Here is a 16,920-nt window from a genome sequence, read left to right on the forward strand (position 1 = left end):
ACACCCACCTCGCTACAACCTCCTTTCAGGTAGTTGTAGAGAGCGATGAGGTCTCCCCTCAGCCTCCTTTTCTCCAGGCTAAACAACCCCAGTTCCCTCAGCCGCTCCTCATAAGACTTGTTCTCCAGACCCCTCACCAGCCTCGTTGCCCTTCTCTGGACACGCTCCAGCACCTCGATGTCCTTCTTGTAGTGAGGGGCCCAAAACTGAACACAGTATTCGAGGTGCGGCCTCACCAGGGCCGAGTACAGGGGCACGATCACTTCCCTACTCCTGCTGGCCACACTATTTCTGATACAGGCCAGGATGCCCTTGGCCTTCTTGGCCGCCTGGGCACACTGCCGGCTCATGTTCAGCCGGCTGTCGACCAACACCCCCAGGTCCTTCTCTGCTGGGCAGCTTTCCAGCCACTACTTGTTTACTCTCAAGCTTTAATTTTTTTCAAGTTCCGCTGTGCTCTGATAGATGTGGCTTTCACTACAGTGTAGTGGGTTAGTATGTGCTCTGCACTCTTGAGGATTTGCTTGCACCTGGCAGTGGTATCTGGGCAGTCTTATTTTACTTCCACTTGGGTGTCTACCTCCTCTCTTCTTAATGAGAGTTTAGGGAGTAGAAAAGATGAGTGTTGTCATTTTTGTTGTCTGGATACATACAGCATATGTGTGGTGGGACTGTCGGTATCTGCTGTTTCTTAAGCATCATGTTATGCTACCTAATTGAAGAGAATAAAAAGGCTTCTACAAAAATGCCCCTTTCACCTTAGTATATTCATGTCTAGTTTTGGAACTTTCTTTAAAAAAGTAGAAGGCACACAGGGACATGTATGCTATTTCAGCTAATCACCTCATCAAGAAGGAAGGATTTTTTAGTTCCTTCACTGTAGGAAGGGTACTGCTTTTGAAATGCCATCCCAACACTTTTGAAAGATGAATTATTTGGCTTTTTTCTGTGCAACTCATGTTTTCCATGACTAAAGTTGTATCGATTTTTGGATTTTTAGCTTTATTGTCTTTAGACTTGCCTTTTCACATGAGCAGAAATAAATTGCTTCGCAGCCGTGCTTCAAGTTTTTTATTCCCCTGACCATTTAGTAATGTGTGTATTATTTGTTGATATGTGCATTCAGATCTTTAAAGGATTATTAGGCTAATCTTTACTTGAGTCTATAAATAATGCTTCCAATGTGTCACTTGCTCTCTAGTAATCATGTTTTCGTTTTGTGCTGTTTCTGCTCGCACTCTTTACCACAGTGCCTATGCATGAAGTTAACATCCGTCCTTTAAAATACGAAAATCAGATCTGTCTGTGTGAGACCAACCCTCTTGAGTCGTGCGAGACAGGAATCCCTAGAGAGGCGGGGGGGGGGGGGGGGGGGTAGGTGAGGGTGTTCAAATTGGGGCTGTTCTTAGAGGACAAAGTGAAGGGAGCTGTCATACTTCTGGCTCTAGCTCGGCACTATGGTTCCTTCTTCACACGCGCCAGGCTTACTGGCGGTGTTTGGCACTGGAGGCTGTGTGAGACACGCAAGTCAGAACTGAGTTGTTTGTGAAGGCAAACATGGTAAATGGCCTGGTCAAACTGGAAAAGTTTAATAAAAGCTACTGCTTTTTCAGTAGGGGTGCTTCGCCCTTAACTCTGCCATATTGGTTGTGTCTGTACTGGCAAATTAAACAGCGCTGAAGAGCATTCCCTGGTGCTGAAACTCAATTGTTCTTGCTATTAAACTGTTATGATGGATCCTGGCAGGGTTTTGGCTCCGGGCAACTAGCTGTCTCCTCACTGATTCCCAATCAAGGTTTGGGAATTGGCAGGGGAGGCCCCTGGGCTTTTCCTCATGTGTTGATTGAGTACTGTTACCATTTTGGAGGGTAGAAGTTTAGTAGTACAGGTGAAAGTTGTTCCATGCCAGTTGGTCTCTGGGCACGTTCCATTTATTAGCATAGACCTGGTTCTCTGTAACTGGAAAGAAAAATCAAAATGTGTTTTTCAACAGGGAAAGTTACTGGGATTTTAAAATGGGTTTCATTCTGATAGCCTTAGATAGTGGTCTAGCAAAGAAGAAGAGTTGGGGATTTCTTGTTTTTACTTGCAGTATCTCAGTCCCTGATTCTTGAGAAAACTATTTTAAGTCTTACATTTGTGCATGTTTTATCTACACCAATCCTGCTTGAAGACTGACTTTATCACAATTATGATCCTGACAAGGACACATGGCTCATTTAGTTTCTGGCATTGGGAACAAAAGGCAGTAATCCTGCTGTCTGATTTAACTCTTCATTTGAGGAAAAGTGTTATTAATCTTAGTTTTTAGAATATGTCTGCATTTCAGGTCGGCTAAATCCATTAAATTCTTAATACTTACAATGCATAAGCATTAAAATAATATTTTAAAGATCACATTATGAGACACATGGCTCATTTAGTTTCTGGCATTTGGAACAAAAGGCAGTAATCCTGCTGTCTGATTTAACTCTTCATTTGAGGAAAAGTGTTATTAATCTTAGTTTTTAGAATATGTCTGCATTTCAGGTCGGCTAAATCCATTAAATTCTTAATACTTACAATGCATAAGCATTAAAATAATATTTTAAAGATCACATTATGATATGTATTCCTCTCCCATCTGAAAGTGATCATTGATATATCACATTAATAAAAATTACAATTTTTTTCTGTCAGTGAATTCCTTCTGGCTTATTCTGTTCTCTGGCAGGTGGGGACAGAACTTTATCCAACATTTCCACAGTCAGAAGCCCCACAGAAACTAGGAATCAGTGACACTAGCATATGAATCATTTTGGGATGTCCTCAGAGGACTTCAGTGTCAGAAGGGTTTGTAAGACAAGAAAACAATTTTTAAGGAAGATTAGTTTAAAAAATTCTGTGCTGAATGTCCGTCAGAGCATGGTTACTGGGGAAATGTTGGCTTAGAGAATCTAACATTAACTTCAGCTTTAATTACAGCTCTGAAGTTCACCTTTTAATTCATTCAGTCAGCCGTTTCTGTGGCCTGATGGAACGTCCCCATTTTTAGGTACGGTTAGAGCATCACTGATCCATTTTTCTGCTAATGCAGCAAGGAAGTGATCACAGTCTCAGTGCAGAGCTGGCAATGAGGAAAGGTGAAACAGCGGTCAGAGGAGAAAGCTATTGCTGAGGTCAGTGCTGTAAAGTCAGAAAAGATAAAGAATGGAAAGATTGACAAAGACTATAAGAACTTTACTCAGGTAAGCTGTCCATCCAAGGTGGATGCAAAAGGCAGACTGAGAAAGGGCGGTGCTACACTGATCTACCTTTATATAGGCAGTAAACCAGAAGAAAAAGGACTGAAGTGAAGGGACAGCAAAAGAGGAGCTGGGGGGACCTCCTCTTGCTTCACATGGATAAACAGAAAATAGAGGCTTTGACACTTAATGCGTGCTCCCCCTTCCCTCACAGCCTAAAACCGCTGCAAAGAATGGCCCTCTGTGTGCACGATTGGAGAAAGAAACTATAAAGTGATTTCCACAAAAGAAACGTGCATGGATTGCAGTTAACATCTCCCACATTAAATTAGTTAATTCTGGTGTAAAATTGATTGGTTTCAAGTCTTACGTGTCTCTTAATATTGGAGTGTTTCTTTCTTGATTGACCTTGTTTTCTTTTGCTCTGTTATTCACTTCAGAGGTGCCAGAAATATAGCCTTAATTATGTTGCTTTGTAATCTAATCCAGTGTTGCCAGTTTGCAAACAAGCAGAAGGTATTAACAGCGTGTCCAGGGCTGAATTTCTAAATCTTGTTTTTATGCTCTAATTTTGTGTCCTTGTAGCACATGACTGTGTTCAAATTTATAGATTGTACAAGTAATGAGGTAGAACAAGGATCAGGATGTGACTTTTCTTTGTATTTTCCAGGTTTAATGTAAATGTTCCTATGCCATTTAAGCTTCCAGCATACAGATACTATCTGAATGACGACCAAGCTTTCTTTGAATGATTCCTGCATGTTGTCAGACAGTGTATGTTATTACGAGGAAGAGAAGTATCACAAAGTTGTTAAAGCTTAGACCCAAGAACCTTTTCGTTGGACTGTACCCGTACTGGAGTCCAGCATTGGCTCAGCACCGGGCATAGCTCTTATGATGGCTCTTCCAGAAGCTATGCTAAAAGTGGGTCTTTTTCCCCTTCCACATCCTGCAAATCGGCTGCTCTTCCAAGCTGATCGGACCTTTTAGAGGTATCTTCCATTTCCTGTAGGCTCATCTGCTGATCCCTTCTATCAGCAAGACATTTGATGCATGCGTCTCTATGAAACATGGCTTGCTGTGCTTCTAGAAGCACACCTATGTATTCAGAATAGGGCTTAATATCCCTAATTTTTCCCCTAGGCTAGGCTTTTTTAACCCTTGAGTAAACTTCAATTTTTACCCTAGACTACAATTTGTTAATTTCTGTCTGGGGTAGCAGGAAAAAAGTTTCTACAAATTCACAAATAGGGATGTGAGAATGAAATAAAGAGATGTTATTTTAAACTTTTTATTTTTCCTGAAGATATCATCATATATCCAAGGATGCTAACTTATGTCACTGTGTATACCTACCTTGTAGATGGCAAAAGCTGATCCCTTAAGTTCATGCAACAATGTCAGTAATGCATACAGGAAGCAGTGAAAACAAAGGAGATATTCTCCTTTCATTCTCTAATAAGAGAAAATGTAGGCATTAATATTTTTAAAAAAATTAAAATTTAAAAGCAGGAAAGATTATTTCCCTATCTGTGGAAAAAGTTAAATTCATGAAAATAGGTATTACACTTCTTATCAGAAAATAGAGGTATCATAAATCATGCTTTTATGTACTAGTTAAAATACTTGGTCCAAGCATAAAATTAGTAGCTTCTTCATGTTAACAGATGGGTGTATATTTTCTGCTACCTTTTGCCTGTAACTTAAAGGTGATGGAAAGACACAGTTTTTATATTTGTTTGAAATCAGATCTATTTCTTTTGTTACAATTTATTTCAGCCTAACATTTCCATTTGCCTTGGCAATCCATCACTAATGTGTGTTTCTGTTATTAAGCTGTCTTTCCTTATCAAAAAGTATGATTTTATCATCCCTTCTCTGAGGAGCAGAAAGTTGAAGATTATTGTTCTATCCAGAGGTTTAGCATTCTGATTGTGTTCCCAGCAGTGAGAGTGTATGTGAAAGTTAACTCTTTTACATACCAAAACATAAAAATGTTTTCAGCCTTTCTCTTCCTGAATTTAGTCTTGAAAGTTCAAATGTACTATTTTCATTACTTTTTCTAAACAGTATGAAAGTGAACTTTTTCATTACTATTTTTCATTTCATTACTATTACTATTACTATTTTCATTACTTTTTCTAAACAGTATGGCAGGCTGTGAAGCCTATGGAAATCACCACAAATAATCCCCCAAGAAGGTCTAACCATTTACATTAATGACAGAAAGAACAAACAGCCTCCATGTCTTTTACAGGCAAATTAATATTCCAGTGACATCAGTTAAGAAAGTTTTTGGTTTTTTTTTTAATTATTCTTTGCTTTTCTTAATTTCTCATATCTTTCACGAAGAGAAGAGCCTTTTCATGCTGGGTTGCTATTGCAAGCAGATTCCAGGCACAAAAGAGCCCAGATCTCAGGATCTCTGGAAGTCTTTTTGGCTCACAGCAGTGGCTTGTCCTGATACGATCATTAGGGTATGTATGTAAGTGATGATTGAGTAAAAGCCAACATGTTGCAGCTGGATGGACTTTCATGACACGTGCTACTAAGCTCCTTAGGTGCCCTTAGCTTTTTCAAAGAGAATGGATGTTTCAAAACTTCTGCAAAATTATTTGATTGAATTCCAGTTTTGAACAACTACATTGTTTGGGTTACTTAGTGTGTTCAGGGTCTGTGTAACAGGGTGTGTGCACTCTTTTTTTTTTTTTTTTTAATTCATTTGTATAGCACCATGGTGACAGGATGCTGTAAGAGTCTAACTAGAGCATTTGCTATGTGAAGATGCGTCTAACTTAGATTGCAAACATATGATGTTGCATAAGGGAATAATCTAGTTCCACTCTTGAATGGATAGCTAGGGAAGCTAAAGCTTATAACAAAGATCAAATTATGCAAATTTTGCATGCAATAAATGAAATAGACTACATATTTCCTTTTAAGAAGAGGATAGGGAATGATTCTCTCTTTTTTTTCTCTCCTTCCCCAAGATCTATTGCTGTGACATTTATAGATAGACAAATTTGTGTGTGTTAGAATAAAATAAGTCCATAAAATAATATACCTTTTTAAAGTGTTACAAGCTCTGTGTCTATATGTATCTGTGCAATGCTGTCTTCAGAACTGAAACAAACCCTCTAAACATTTCTGTATCAGAAATGAAATGTAACAGTAGACTCAAATAAGAAACAATTCTGAAGATGAAAACTAGTGGGAGAAGCCTCACAGGAAGTAATTATACAGAAAGAACAGAAGGAGAGAGTAGTACCATATTCTTCGAGAATGGCGTTTAAGTTATTTAACGTTACTGCAGTCTAGCACTAATGAACAATTATTTGAGGAAAAAGAAGACAAAAATCTAGTGTTGAAATGGGAAAAATGATTAAAAACATTGTGTTCTTCACAGTGTATTATTAGTTAAGTTCTGTTAAAATTTAGTTTTGTGAAGTAAAATCTTTTACCTGTTCAGGCCCATAAACTCGAGCTCTGAGTGTCTCTTTCCTTCCTTTTGTGTCCTCGTGAGTAATAGGCGTTTCCCAGCCTCGCTGTGCCTTTTGTGAAACTTCTGTCCTCTCGCAGTTGTCCAGTATATAGTAATTGGTTCTGTTGATGGAGGAGAAAGGATATGTTTTCCCCCAAAATTAATTCAAAGCTAGGAGTATCACTTGTCAGGGAAACAGGAATGTGATGTTGCTCAAAACAGAACAGCAGAGGTCTTTGAAGATGAGACAAAGCCTTTTGAATTTAATGTGTGGAATTAGGCAACAACTGAGAGCTTGGGGCAGAGGCTTTCATAAATCTGTGAAATAGAGAGAAGCATATTCTGTAATCTTCCTTTTAGGTGTAGATTGTGTTTGAATTAGTCTGGTGTCAACAAGGTAAAATCAGCTTCTCTGCATGTATTACATTGACCTGCTGTCAAATTCAGCAAACTATTACTATTGAGCCCTGTCTCACTTCAGGAGAGCTCGGGCAGTCTGTGCTGCGCTGCCCAGCAGTCCCATTTCTGCCCCGAGGCTTCCTCTGGTTTCAGAACCCCCTAAACCCACTCGGCAGCATGTCTGTTTACCCATCTGCCCAGACTGACCAATCTCCACCAGGACCAGCTGCAGCTAAGAGTGTTGGATGAAAAAAAGCATGGAAGCAACTTGATTTTAACCAGATTGTTTCCTTGATCCATCTGATCTCAGTTCTGTGAGCAACGTTGTCAGCATGGGGAGGAGGAGTACAAACTCAGGGCCTAGAGGAGGACAAATGCTGCTCCTCTTGGTGTCAGCCAGCACTTTGGTTAAAATGGTTATGAAACCTCACCAAAATGGGTAAAAGTTAATACAATTTTAAAATGTGTGTGTTTTGAATAGGGATATCTGAAGCAGTCCTATCCTGTAATAATGTGTTAACTTTCTCTGAAATTTTCATCGAAGATTCAGGAGAAAGGAGTTAACATGAAATGTTTGCAGTGCAGAATTCAAAGATTAATGATACTATTTATTCTTTTTTCCCTTTAAGTGTAAGCACTTTAGAAATGTCTTTTGCCAGTTTTTAGATGGTATTAAAGATAATTTTTTTTTTAAAAAGTAGTTGGTTGAAATTAACTGGGTTGCTGCTTTTAGAGAATATTATCCTCATTTGCTGAAGAAAACAAGATAAATGCACGTGGAGTAAGAGGAAAGAACAGTACAGTTCACTGGTGTGGCTGCCTATTCTTGGGCTGACCCTATTCTGCAATCCAACTGTGCAGAAGCTAATAGGAAGAGCAAGCTTTTGTAAAAATCAGTACCTTTCTGGTGACAGGCTGACAGTGGTTCTGCCCAAGGCATTGGTTAGCAAAGTTGGACTGTTAAGCAGAAGGCAAAGACAAAAAGAGGGGATGGTACATCAGAGGTGACATGTCTTACACTTCAGTTGTTCAGGATGTAACCCAAATTGTTGGAAAAGGTGGGCGCAGTCTGAGCCCTTTGTTTAGTCTTCTCCGGACCTGGGCAGTAGAAAGACAGCATCATGAGAGGTCATGTGGAGTACTGCGTCCAGCTCTGGAGCACTCAGCATAAGAAAGACACGGACCTGTTGGAGCGGGGTCCAGAGGAGGGCCACGAAAATGATCGGGGGATGGAACACCTCTCCTATGAGGAAAGGCTGAGAGGGTTGGGGTTGTTCAGACTAGAGAAGAGAAGGCTCCGGGGAGGCCTTATTGCAGCCTCTCAGTACTTAAAGGGGGCTTATAAAAGAGATGGCGGCAAACTTTTTAGCAGGGCCTGTTGCGACAGGACAAGGGGGAATGGCTTTAAACTAAAGGGGGGTAGATTTAGACTAGATAGAAGGAAGACATTTTTTACGCTGAGGGTGGTGAAGCACTGGCACAGGTTGCCCATGAGAGAGGTGGTGGATGCCCCATCCCTGGAAACATTCAAGGTCAGGTTGGACGGGGCCCTGAGCAACCTGAGGTAGTTGAAGATGTCCCTGCCCACGGCAGGGGGGTTGGACTAGGTGACCTTTAAAGGTCCCTTCCAACCCAAACTATTCTATGTAGTCCCAGGAGAAGGGTAGACCAGAGTGAGAGCCATCTCTCCATCCATCCGTTCTCTTGGTGAGCTATTGGCTCCCAAGAAGAGGCAGCAGATGCATGTTTCTGGTTTACAAATTAGTCTTGCATTTGGAACACTAATTTTGGCTCTGTTTTGTTATCTTGTAAGGCTTTAATATAGATGAAGGAGCCTTTGCAGATTTCAGTTGGCCTGGAAGCTGCTTTTTCTGTCTTATTCTGCTATTTTCTGCCTTAGTCTGCAGTTCACGTTTCTCCTTCAAGTCACTTAACTAAATTAGCATAGAAAAGTGTTTCTGTAAATCTTCCGGTGGCTCTTGCATTAGTATTTCACATTCATAGATGTCACTTTTCACACCTATTGTTAGTAATTATCTAAGCAACTGTACTATTCCTTGTTGTTGCAATTATTCTAGCTATGATTGTTAAATTTCCTGCAAACATCTTGCTGAACTTTCACCCATTTTGCCAAGAGGGTGTCTTATGGTTGCTTGCAGCTGCTGAACAAACACCTTTCCTGCTAGTTTGTATACCACAGCAAAGCTAAACGTGCTGTCTGCTTTTCTCAGCAAAGTATTTGACATCTGAAATGGTAGAGAGCTGTTTTCTTAAGGGAGATACTCTACCATGAACTGGTCTACTCAGGGTAGAGATTTTTCGTGAGGCTGCGTATGCAAGTACGTAAGGCTTCCAGTGCAATCTAAGTTCTTTATTAGGTGAGGTGGGATTTGTTTGAGTAGGCAGGAAAGTGCAGAAGAGCAGTTTGGTGAAGATGAGTCCTAGCGGTTATAAGAAGTGATTGCAATGTCTGCTCTGAACACCTAGAAGCATTTGGGGTTTTTGGTTTTGGTATGTAGTTGTGTCAATACAAATATCTCTGCTAATTGAAGGCTGGAGCTGCTGTTCTAGAGTATGTGATTATAACAACGAGCTCTTTTTTTTTTTTTTCCTTTTTTCCCCAGATTGAATTTAAAAAAATACTGTCTCAGACTTAGGTAGAGAACTTCCTTACATTGCTGGCCTTGGAAATTGAAAGCATTTTTGACACTTTTTGCTGTCCTGGTTCCCTGTTGCTGCTGTGTTACTAATGAGCTCCTTCTGTGTATGGTTTTCTAATGAGGTTCTCGGAGATGTTTGTCTTTCATGTGCATCTCTTCCTGCACTCCCATCTGTCAGTTCGTGAAGATCCAGAGGTATCAAATGTCCAGGATTTTTAGAAAATAAGTAATGGGTTTTTTTAGAACGCAAAATTTTCTGGAACCTGAAGCTTTCAAGACAGCAATGGGGAGAGGTCCAGAGTATTATATGTAAATGTCTTCATGTGGATTACAGTTTGAGCCTGTGTTCCAGGTAGTACATTCATGAAAATTCAGACCCTGATGGAGAGCAGAATTTGTTTCGTGTAGTACTTCTTGATTTGTCTTGATTAGCACTTCTGAAACATGTTGTTCAGAGCTCTGCAGCAGTGGAGTTATATGACAGGTTAAAGTTCACCTTTAGACTGACTTCTTTGGTGGGTAACTTGTTTCCTTCTGGTCAGCTGTTGGTATGGCTAACAGTCCAGGTGCTAGAATTGTCAACCCAGTCAATTCTATTGTAAGAGATCTGTAGTGATCAGTAAACGTATACAGTGGTGATAGTTTTATCTTTTTACAGTAAAAGATTACAGAGAATTACCATGGTTTGTACAACAATACTTATCTGACTTAAGTATTTAGGTATTTTAAACTAAGAAAAAATCTTTTCTTCCACATAGTTAAATTATTTGAGCATATAGTTTCTATTTCTGGTGGTAATTCATAGTAAGTAAATTGAGATTAAATGAAATGAATGTGTGACCAGGGTACAGGATATTTTAATATATGAGGAGAGATTAGGATATTATGTATGTCTTAAGAAAATTAATTCAAAAGTTTTTCCATTTAGCTTGGTTATTCAAATTGTATTAAAGACTTCATCACATATAGCATGTTAATACTTTTATTTCTGATTTTTCTCACAGCTGCAAGAGAATCCATCTGGTTAGAAAGAGAAGAGAGAGCCCGGCAACATTATGAAAAACACCTAGAGGAACGCAGAAAGAAGCTAGAAGAGCAGAGATTAAAGGAAGAGAGAAGGCGAGCTGCTGTAGAGGAAAAGCGAAGGCAGAGAATAGAAGAAGATAAGGTAAGAATAAATGTCATGAAAACACTTTTTTCAGCTTGCTTTTACCATAAGATACGGTACTATCAAACTCTTTCTTTAAGAGCTGATGGAAAGAATGCAACATAAGCCGTGGTCAGTATGAGAGAGCATGCGAAAGAGGATTTTTAAGCCTTACTTGCACAGGTACTGTTTTTTAAAGTGCCCTTTATAAATCAAATGCGGTTAAGTTGAGCATGTCTGGGTTACAGTGTATGGCACTACACACTCATGCAGAAAAATACAAATTGGGTCGACTTTGTATGGTTATCTGTTAATTCTTAGCCATTCAGTATAAGGGTAGCTAAATATTCGTTGCCCTAACAAAATCTTTAATAAAATGACTGTGTAATGAAATATGCTCTTGCCTGATTTGTCTCAGTTAAGCTAGGAACTATGTGCAGTGTGATCCTACGTAAGTCAGCTCATCCTTGCGTGTGTTTTTGTTTCCTCTCTCTCCCACTGTTTAGTATTTAGTAGGTGGGAGATACAAGGTGGGAAGTAGCCCTTGGGTGTGTTTGTGTAGTGGCTTCTGAAATAGGGCCACTGTTTTTTCTCTGCAGTTCTGCAGGTCTCAAACAGATCTTAGCTCTTCAAAATTACAGTTAATATTTTAACTTATATATGGCTTAATTACTGCTTAATCCTGTTCTAGAGTTAGGATGGTTCATCTGAGTATGTGTCTTACTAGGCAGCACATAAGCTTGAACGCAACTCCTAGATGCCTGCTAGGTTTGTCCGTGTGGAGGGTAGCAGGGTTTGATGAGAAGGTTGAGTTAAAAACCCAATAGTATGCAAATGTATTATCCTGTTGTACTTAAGGAACGACATGAAGCTGTTGTACGTCGCACAATTGAAAGAAGCCAGAAGCCAAAACAAAAGCAAAACAGGTGGTCCTGGGGAGGAGCACTACATAACCGCATTAATAACACAGGTAAAAGAGGGAGGCTTGGTTTGCTAGCCAGTTTCCCTGCCCTGCCAGTTAACTGGAATTTACTTTGCTTCTGTTAAAAGGAAGGATGGCTCAGTGTATGCTGGTTTAAATTCTTTGCTCTTGATCGTGTTATTGTGCTAGCAATGGCATGTTTCTGACATTCTTGTGTCGCAAAAAGATAACAAGGAGAAATCTGAATGAAAGTTTAAAACTTGTTTCAGGAGTTGACTAATTCTGTAACTCTATCTTGCTACAGCTTCTTGCTTCTGCTGCTTTGCTGTTGTTTGTGTGTGTATGTGTGGGTGTGCTTGTGCTGTGTCAATCTTGTGGTATGAGCTATTGTGTGCAAACGCTAAATATCATGGCTCAAAAAATAGGTCTGGTGGAAATGACCAAATACTGAGATTAAAACAGGCACAAGGAAGAGAAATTGTTCTTTGTAATAAGCTGTCTGTACCTTCTACAGATATTTTGGGAGCTAGAAGTCCCTTTTTTCCCCTAGAAAAACTTAAAGATGGGAAAATTAAGTTTAAGTGAATTTTAGCTATATGCTTTTTTCCCAGTTATCTTCTCTATCTTAATCTGCCAATCATTAAAGTGTATATGCCCTGTTAAATATGACCCGAACCAAAAAAAGAGAACTTGTCCTTTATTTCTTTCACCAGAAAGTGCTGCTTAGAATTCTTCTCTTCCTGCTCTAATGTGTACATTTCAATGTGTCCAACCTTTCATCAAGGAGGAAAAAAAGTTGAGAAAAGAATGCTCTGAAATCTGTCATATACAAGTTCAATAAACAGTTATTTTTTCATAAAAGGTTACTTTTTTGCTTAATTCTGTATAACTTATTTGATTTTTATTTTCTTTACTGTGAAAAATCATTGTCTTGCATTCTGTCCCTAGGTTATTTTTTTGAATCATCATTCACCTTTCTCGATTTAGCAGGCCTGGAGCACCACTTCAGATCTCTGGGTGGTGCTAGAAAACCTGGTACATAATTGCTGTGGTTTGTTGATTCCTTTACCCATAGCTAGTTCTCAGGAAATGAGATCATCGGTAACTAAACCACCCTCATGTAGTTGCAATGCATGCTTAACATCATGCTGATAGATTAGAACTGTTGTTAGTACCAGATTTTTTCATTATTATTTATTTTTACTGTGGAGATTTACTACTGGCTGACTCTAAAGATTTGGCACAGTTCACTGAAATGAAGCATAATATTCTGCCTACTGGAATTCAAGGAGACCCCATTTGAATATTTTGTTTTTTTCTAAAACCTTTTTGGCATACTATACATACGCAGGATTTACATTTATTTTGCACATGAACACAGACATATAACCAGCTGCATTGGCTGGTATGTTGCTCATGGATATTTTAATTCTTTTTTTAGAACAAAAGCCAGCAGTCTTCTAGGCAATAGGCATTTGGCCTATTGTACATTTATAGGATTCATATTGCCAGCACTCACAAATCTTCATGCTGAATTTCACTCATTTAAATAATGTTCATAGGCACAAGAGAAATGTTGGCATGCCAAACACAAGAGGTGATTTTTCATGTTGTCATTTGTCATCTTCGGAAAGCTGTTTTATGCAGTACATCCTTTATGCCAAATGTAGAAACTCTTTTGCTGTACTGATATAGTATACGTTTTCTTAGCTATAGATTAGATATGAGATCAAAATCCCCATCCCATTCCCACAAATATTGTTCTGACAAAGATCTGTGACACGTGAAGCCTGAGTATCCTGTCTCCAGTACTGACTCGCACATAGCACTCTTCAGTATACACCATAGATCAATGTGGGATAATCTTGCCAGCCTGTAGAGGTCTTGTTCTTAGCTATAACATTTAAATTTCTCCTTTTAAAACCCATTTCTGAGTTTGGTCCCCCTTCCAGTAGCCAGTTTGCTGATTTTATACCCTCACTGAGTCATTCTAACATTAGACAAAGTGAGCAAATAGTCACATGGGGTAGGGGAGAATCTTTCTTTGCCCCGATCAGTTATAGTGAATCCTATATAGTTCATAGGTCTGGGGAGAGTAATGGTATTTTTCATGCACTGTATTTCTATGAAAATTTTTTGTACACAGTGAATATACTTTAATCCACTAGGTCAGAACAGGTAAATACGATGTTGATGTCATAAATGAACAATTGTAGATATTTCAGCAATATCCTCCTTAATGTTGTCAGTGTCCTGAGTTTGTATCTGCTTCAAAAACAGTATGTGGGCGTATTTTTGCACATGCAGAATATGAATCAGCAGAGCATTTAGGCGTACGCTCAAGCCTTGTTGCATTTCAGCATGGTTGAATGCTTTGCTGAGTAGTGCTGAGTGCAAGCTAAAATGTAAGCAAAAGCAGAATTGACTCTCCCAGCATCTTCCAAATATCAGATGCATGTAGCTTTTTTTTTTGAGAGAACGGAAAGCATATAGCTGGCCTGTTCAGCTCATTCCTCCTCTTCTGCCGTTGCTAATAACCTTTGTGTGACACACACACGTGCACAAAGTCTGTGCAATCTGTGTTCTTGAAAAAACCATCACCCCTTCAGTAGGGTGCAGATGCTGACTCTGCAGCAGTTGTACAGGCAAATGATGTAATACTGATCTAAAATGTACAGAACGTAAAAGCAAAATGAAACCCTTTAGTATTATATACCAAGCATGTGTATTACAAGTAGTCTCTAGCCTTCCACAGAGACTCATTTTCTTTGTCTGTTAAGCTGTGTGCTGTTTTGGATTGACAAACTACAACTTCATTCACAGCAGGTAGAAAATGATTCTGTGGTGGGAAGTTTAGCTCTTATACATAACTATGGGATTTTTAACTAAATCTTTTAATTCTTTTTGTGCTTACCCTTGCTTCCCGTGTGCACTAGTCTTCCCTTAACCTTTCAGAATTGTATTGTCACAATTCTGACCTTCTGCCTAGTAACAGTGCCCTGTCAAATGTCACCTTTTATTCAGCTGCTAAGGGTTTTTTTTAATTGAATAACCTTGCATTTCCAAGCATGTTGGTCCTTCCCTGAAGCTTTCTGTTGCAAGTCATGAGCAAGGTTTTTCTGAGAATATTGAAAGGAATGAGGAAATACCGTCTTGTCTACTAGTATCCACTTCAGATCCTCCATTAAGTCCTTGGATTGCAACCTCATTCAATGATAATCAACGAACAGAGTATTTTAGACATTTGAAACTTAAATTAAATGGTTTTGTGCCCAGTCTTTGAGTCACCTGTACAACGTCTGCTGAGAAGTCCATTCTATTTTGAAAGTTCTTGTGGTAGAGCAGGAGTGACCTAGTCATGTTTTCCTCCTCCCACTAGTGAGCTAGAAACTTGCCGTACTGCATGTGGGCTGTCAATTAGCATTATCTCCATTTGTTTTAGATCCAGACAGGCGGTCTGTTTCAACAATGAACCTTTCGAAACATGTTGATCCAGTCATTAACAAGCGGCTCTCCTCCTCATCTGCAACATTACTAAATTCTCCAGACAGAGGTACAGTTTCAAAGAAAAAAAAAAGAGCAAGAAAGAATGTTCTATATTGATGTATTACTTTGCACATAAAACAAGCTTCTGAAGTCATTTTCTGTACTTCATCTAAGTGGGAGTGAAAAGACTTCAAATGTGAAAAGTAAATGGTTGAACATCTTTTTTCCTGTGAGAAGAAATATATTTCTTGTTTTTTAAAACGAGAACTTACCTAAACGATCTTACTTTAGCAAATGATAAAAGCAGTGCTTCTGTCAGGTTTTTAGTAAATGAGGTACAACTGTTGAAAGAATACATCGCTCCATAGTGCATGCAATCATGTGTGACCTTTTATTTGCATTAGGCCATTTTGTCATTATTTTGTTTCCCGTTCTTCTTTGGTAGTAGTTCTTGAATATCTAAGAACGTGTTGCATGAAGCTTTCAGGTAGTTATTTTATTACCACTTCTGATTATTTTTATTGAAGAGGTATGGGTGTTTTTCATATGGTCTGTTTATTGACTTTTTGTGTACAGTTACTTTTCAAAGATTGCTTGATTTCAGTGTGTGTTTTTGATGTTTACAACTCTGCACAAACGATAACCAATCAAGTTTTTAAAAATTAATGTAGCCGAATTGCTGCTTCTGTTCTGAGGATTTATGAGATTGCAGCATTAAGCTTAAAGGAGTTTTATAAAAGAATGTCTCTTGTATAACTTGTGCAAAGAGCTTTACAGAAAAGTACTTGAGAGGGACTTCTTGTCCTTTACTGAGAATGAGAAGTTCTGTCCCATTTCAATCCAGATAAATGCACGTTTTCGAAAACAATTTTTAGAATGGAACTTTGGTTGTGTTGCAAAACTGATTGGTAGATGTCATTATTTGTGTGTCTTAACTAAGTGCCGTGTTTTATGTGCATGCTTGTGTGTGTGTATCTGGTTGATTTGATGAGCCGTGTTAATCCTAGTGGGCTAACCTAGTTGTAGAGTCTGGTAACTTGTGAAAAATGCAGCATTATATTAAGAAATAATTTATTCCAAAACTCCAAAAATTTTTTGCTCTACATGCTGAAATCAAATCGGTTTTAGTTTTATTAGCTTTTCAGGTGTAAATATATTTTTCCAGATGGTTGCTGTTCTTTGCTAGGGGATGCTTCTTTGAGGAAGGATCTTGGGGAGGTGGGGGGGAAACAGCAGCAGGCATTAAATACGAAGGGTAGTCTCCTATGGACTGTAACTCGCTGTGTGATAGTTTCTGCCACCCATTTCAAATTCAGGAGAAGTTAGACTGAATAGTAGGCAGTCTTAGCGGTGGGGAGAGGGAAGGAATATGGAAGTGATGGCCATATGTCAAAAACTTTAAATGTTGAGGCATTCTTTGCTTGGCATTTTCATTAAAACAGCACAGAACTCTACAAAAGTCTCTTACATCTTTCACAGACTCCAAGACAGAAAGCAAATCCAAACACTATAAATGCCTTCTTTCTCGTGCAAAGTCATATGCCTCAATCTAGTTGAGCATGTATCTGGAGAAGTGCCACTCGTCTCTCCAGTAGCTTCAA

The 16,920-nt window shown here is 39.0% G+C and overlaps 1 protein-coding gene across 1 annotated transcript in view; it reads left to right on the forward strand.

Moving 5' to 3' along the window:
• The window catches only part of MAP7 (microtubule associated protein 7), a 112,789-nt gene that overhangs the window by 64,384 nt on the left and 31,485 nt on the right, over window positions 1-16,920 (forward strand). The window contains exons 4-6 of the mRNA XM_009281578.1: window positions 10,769-10,932; window positions 11,770-11,881; window positions 15,276-15,386. Of these exons, the coding sequence (XP_009279853.1) occupies window positions 10,769-10,932; window positions 11,770-11,881; window positions 15,276-15,386 (387 nt within the window). The remainder of the gene's footprint in view (window positions 1-10,768; window positions 10,933-11,769; window positions 11,882-15,275; window positions 15,387-16,920) is intronic.

The sequence above is a fragment of the Aptenodytes forsteri genome, unplaced genomic scaffold, assembly GCF_000699145.1.
Source record: "Aptenodytes forsteri isolate BGI_AS27 unplaced genomic scaffold, ASM69914v1 Scaffold82, whole genome shotgun sequence".
Lineage (NCBI taxonomy): Eukaryota > Metazoa > Chordata > Aves > Sphenisciformes > Spheniscidae > Aptenodytes > Aptenodytes forsteri.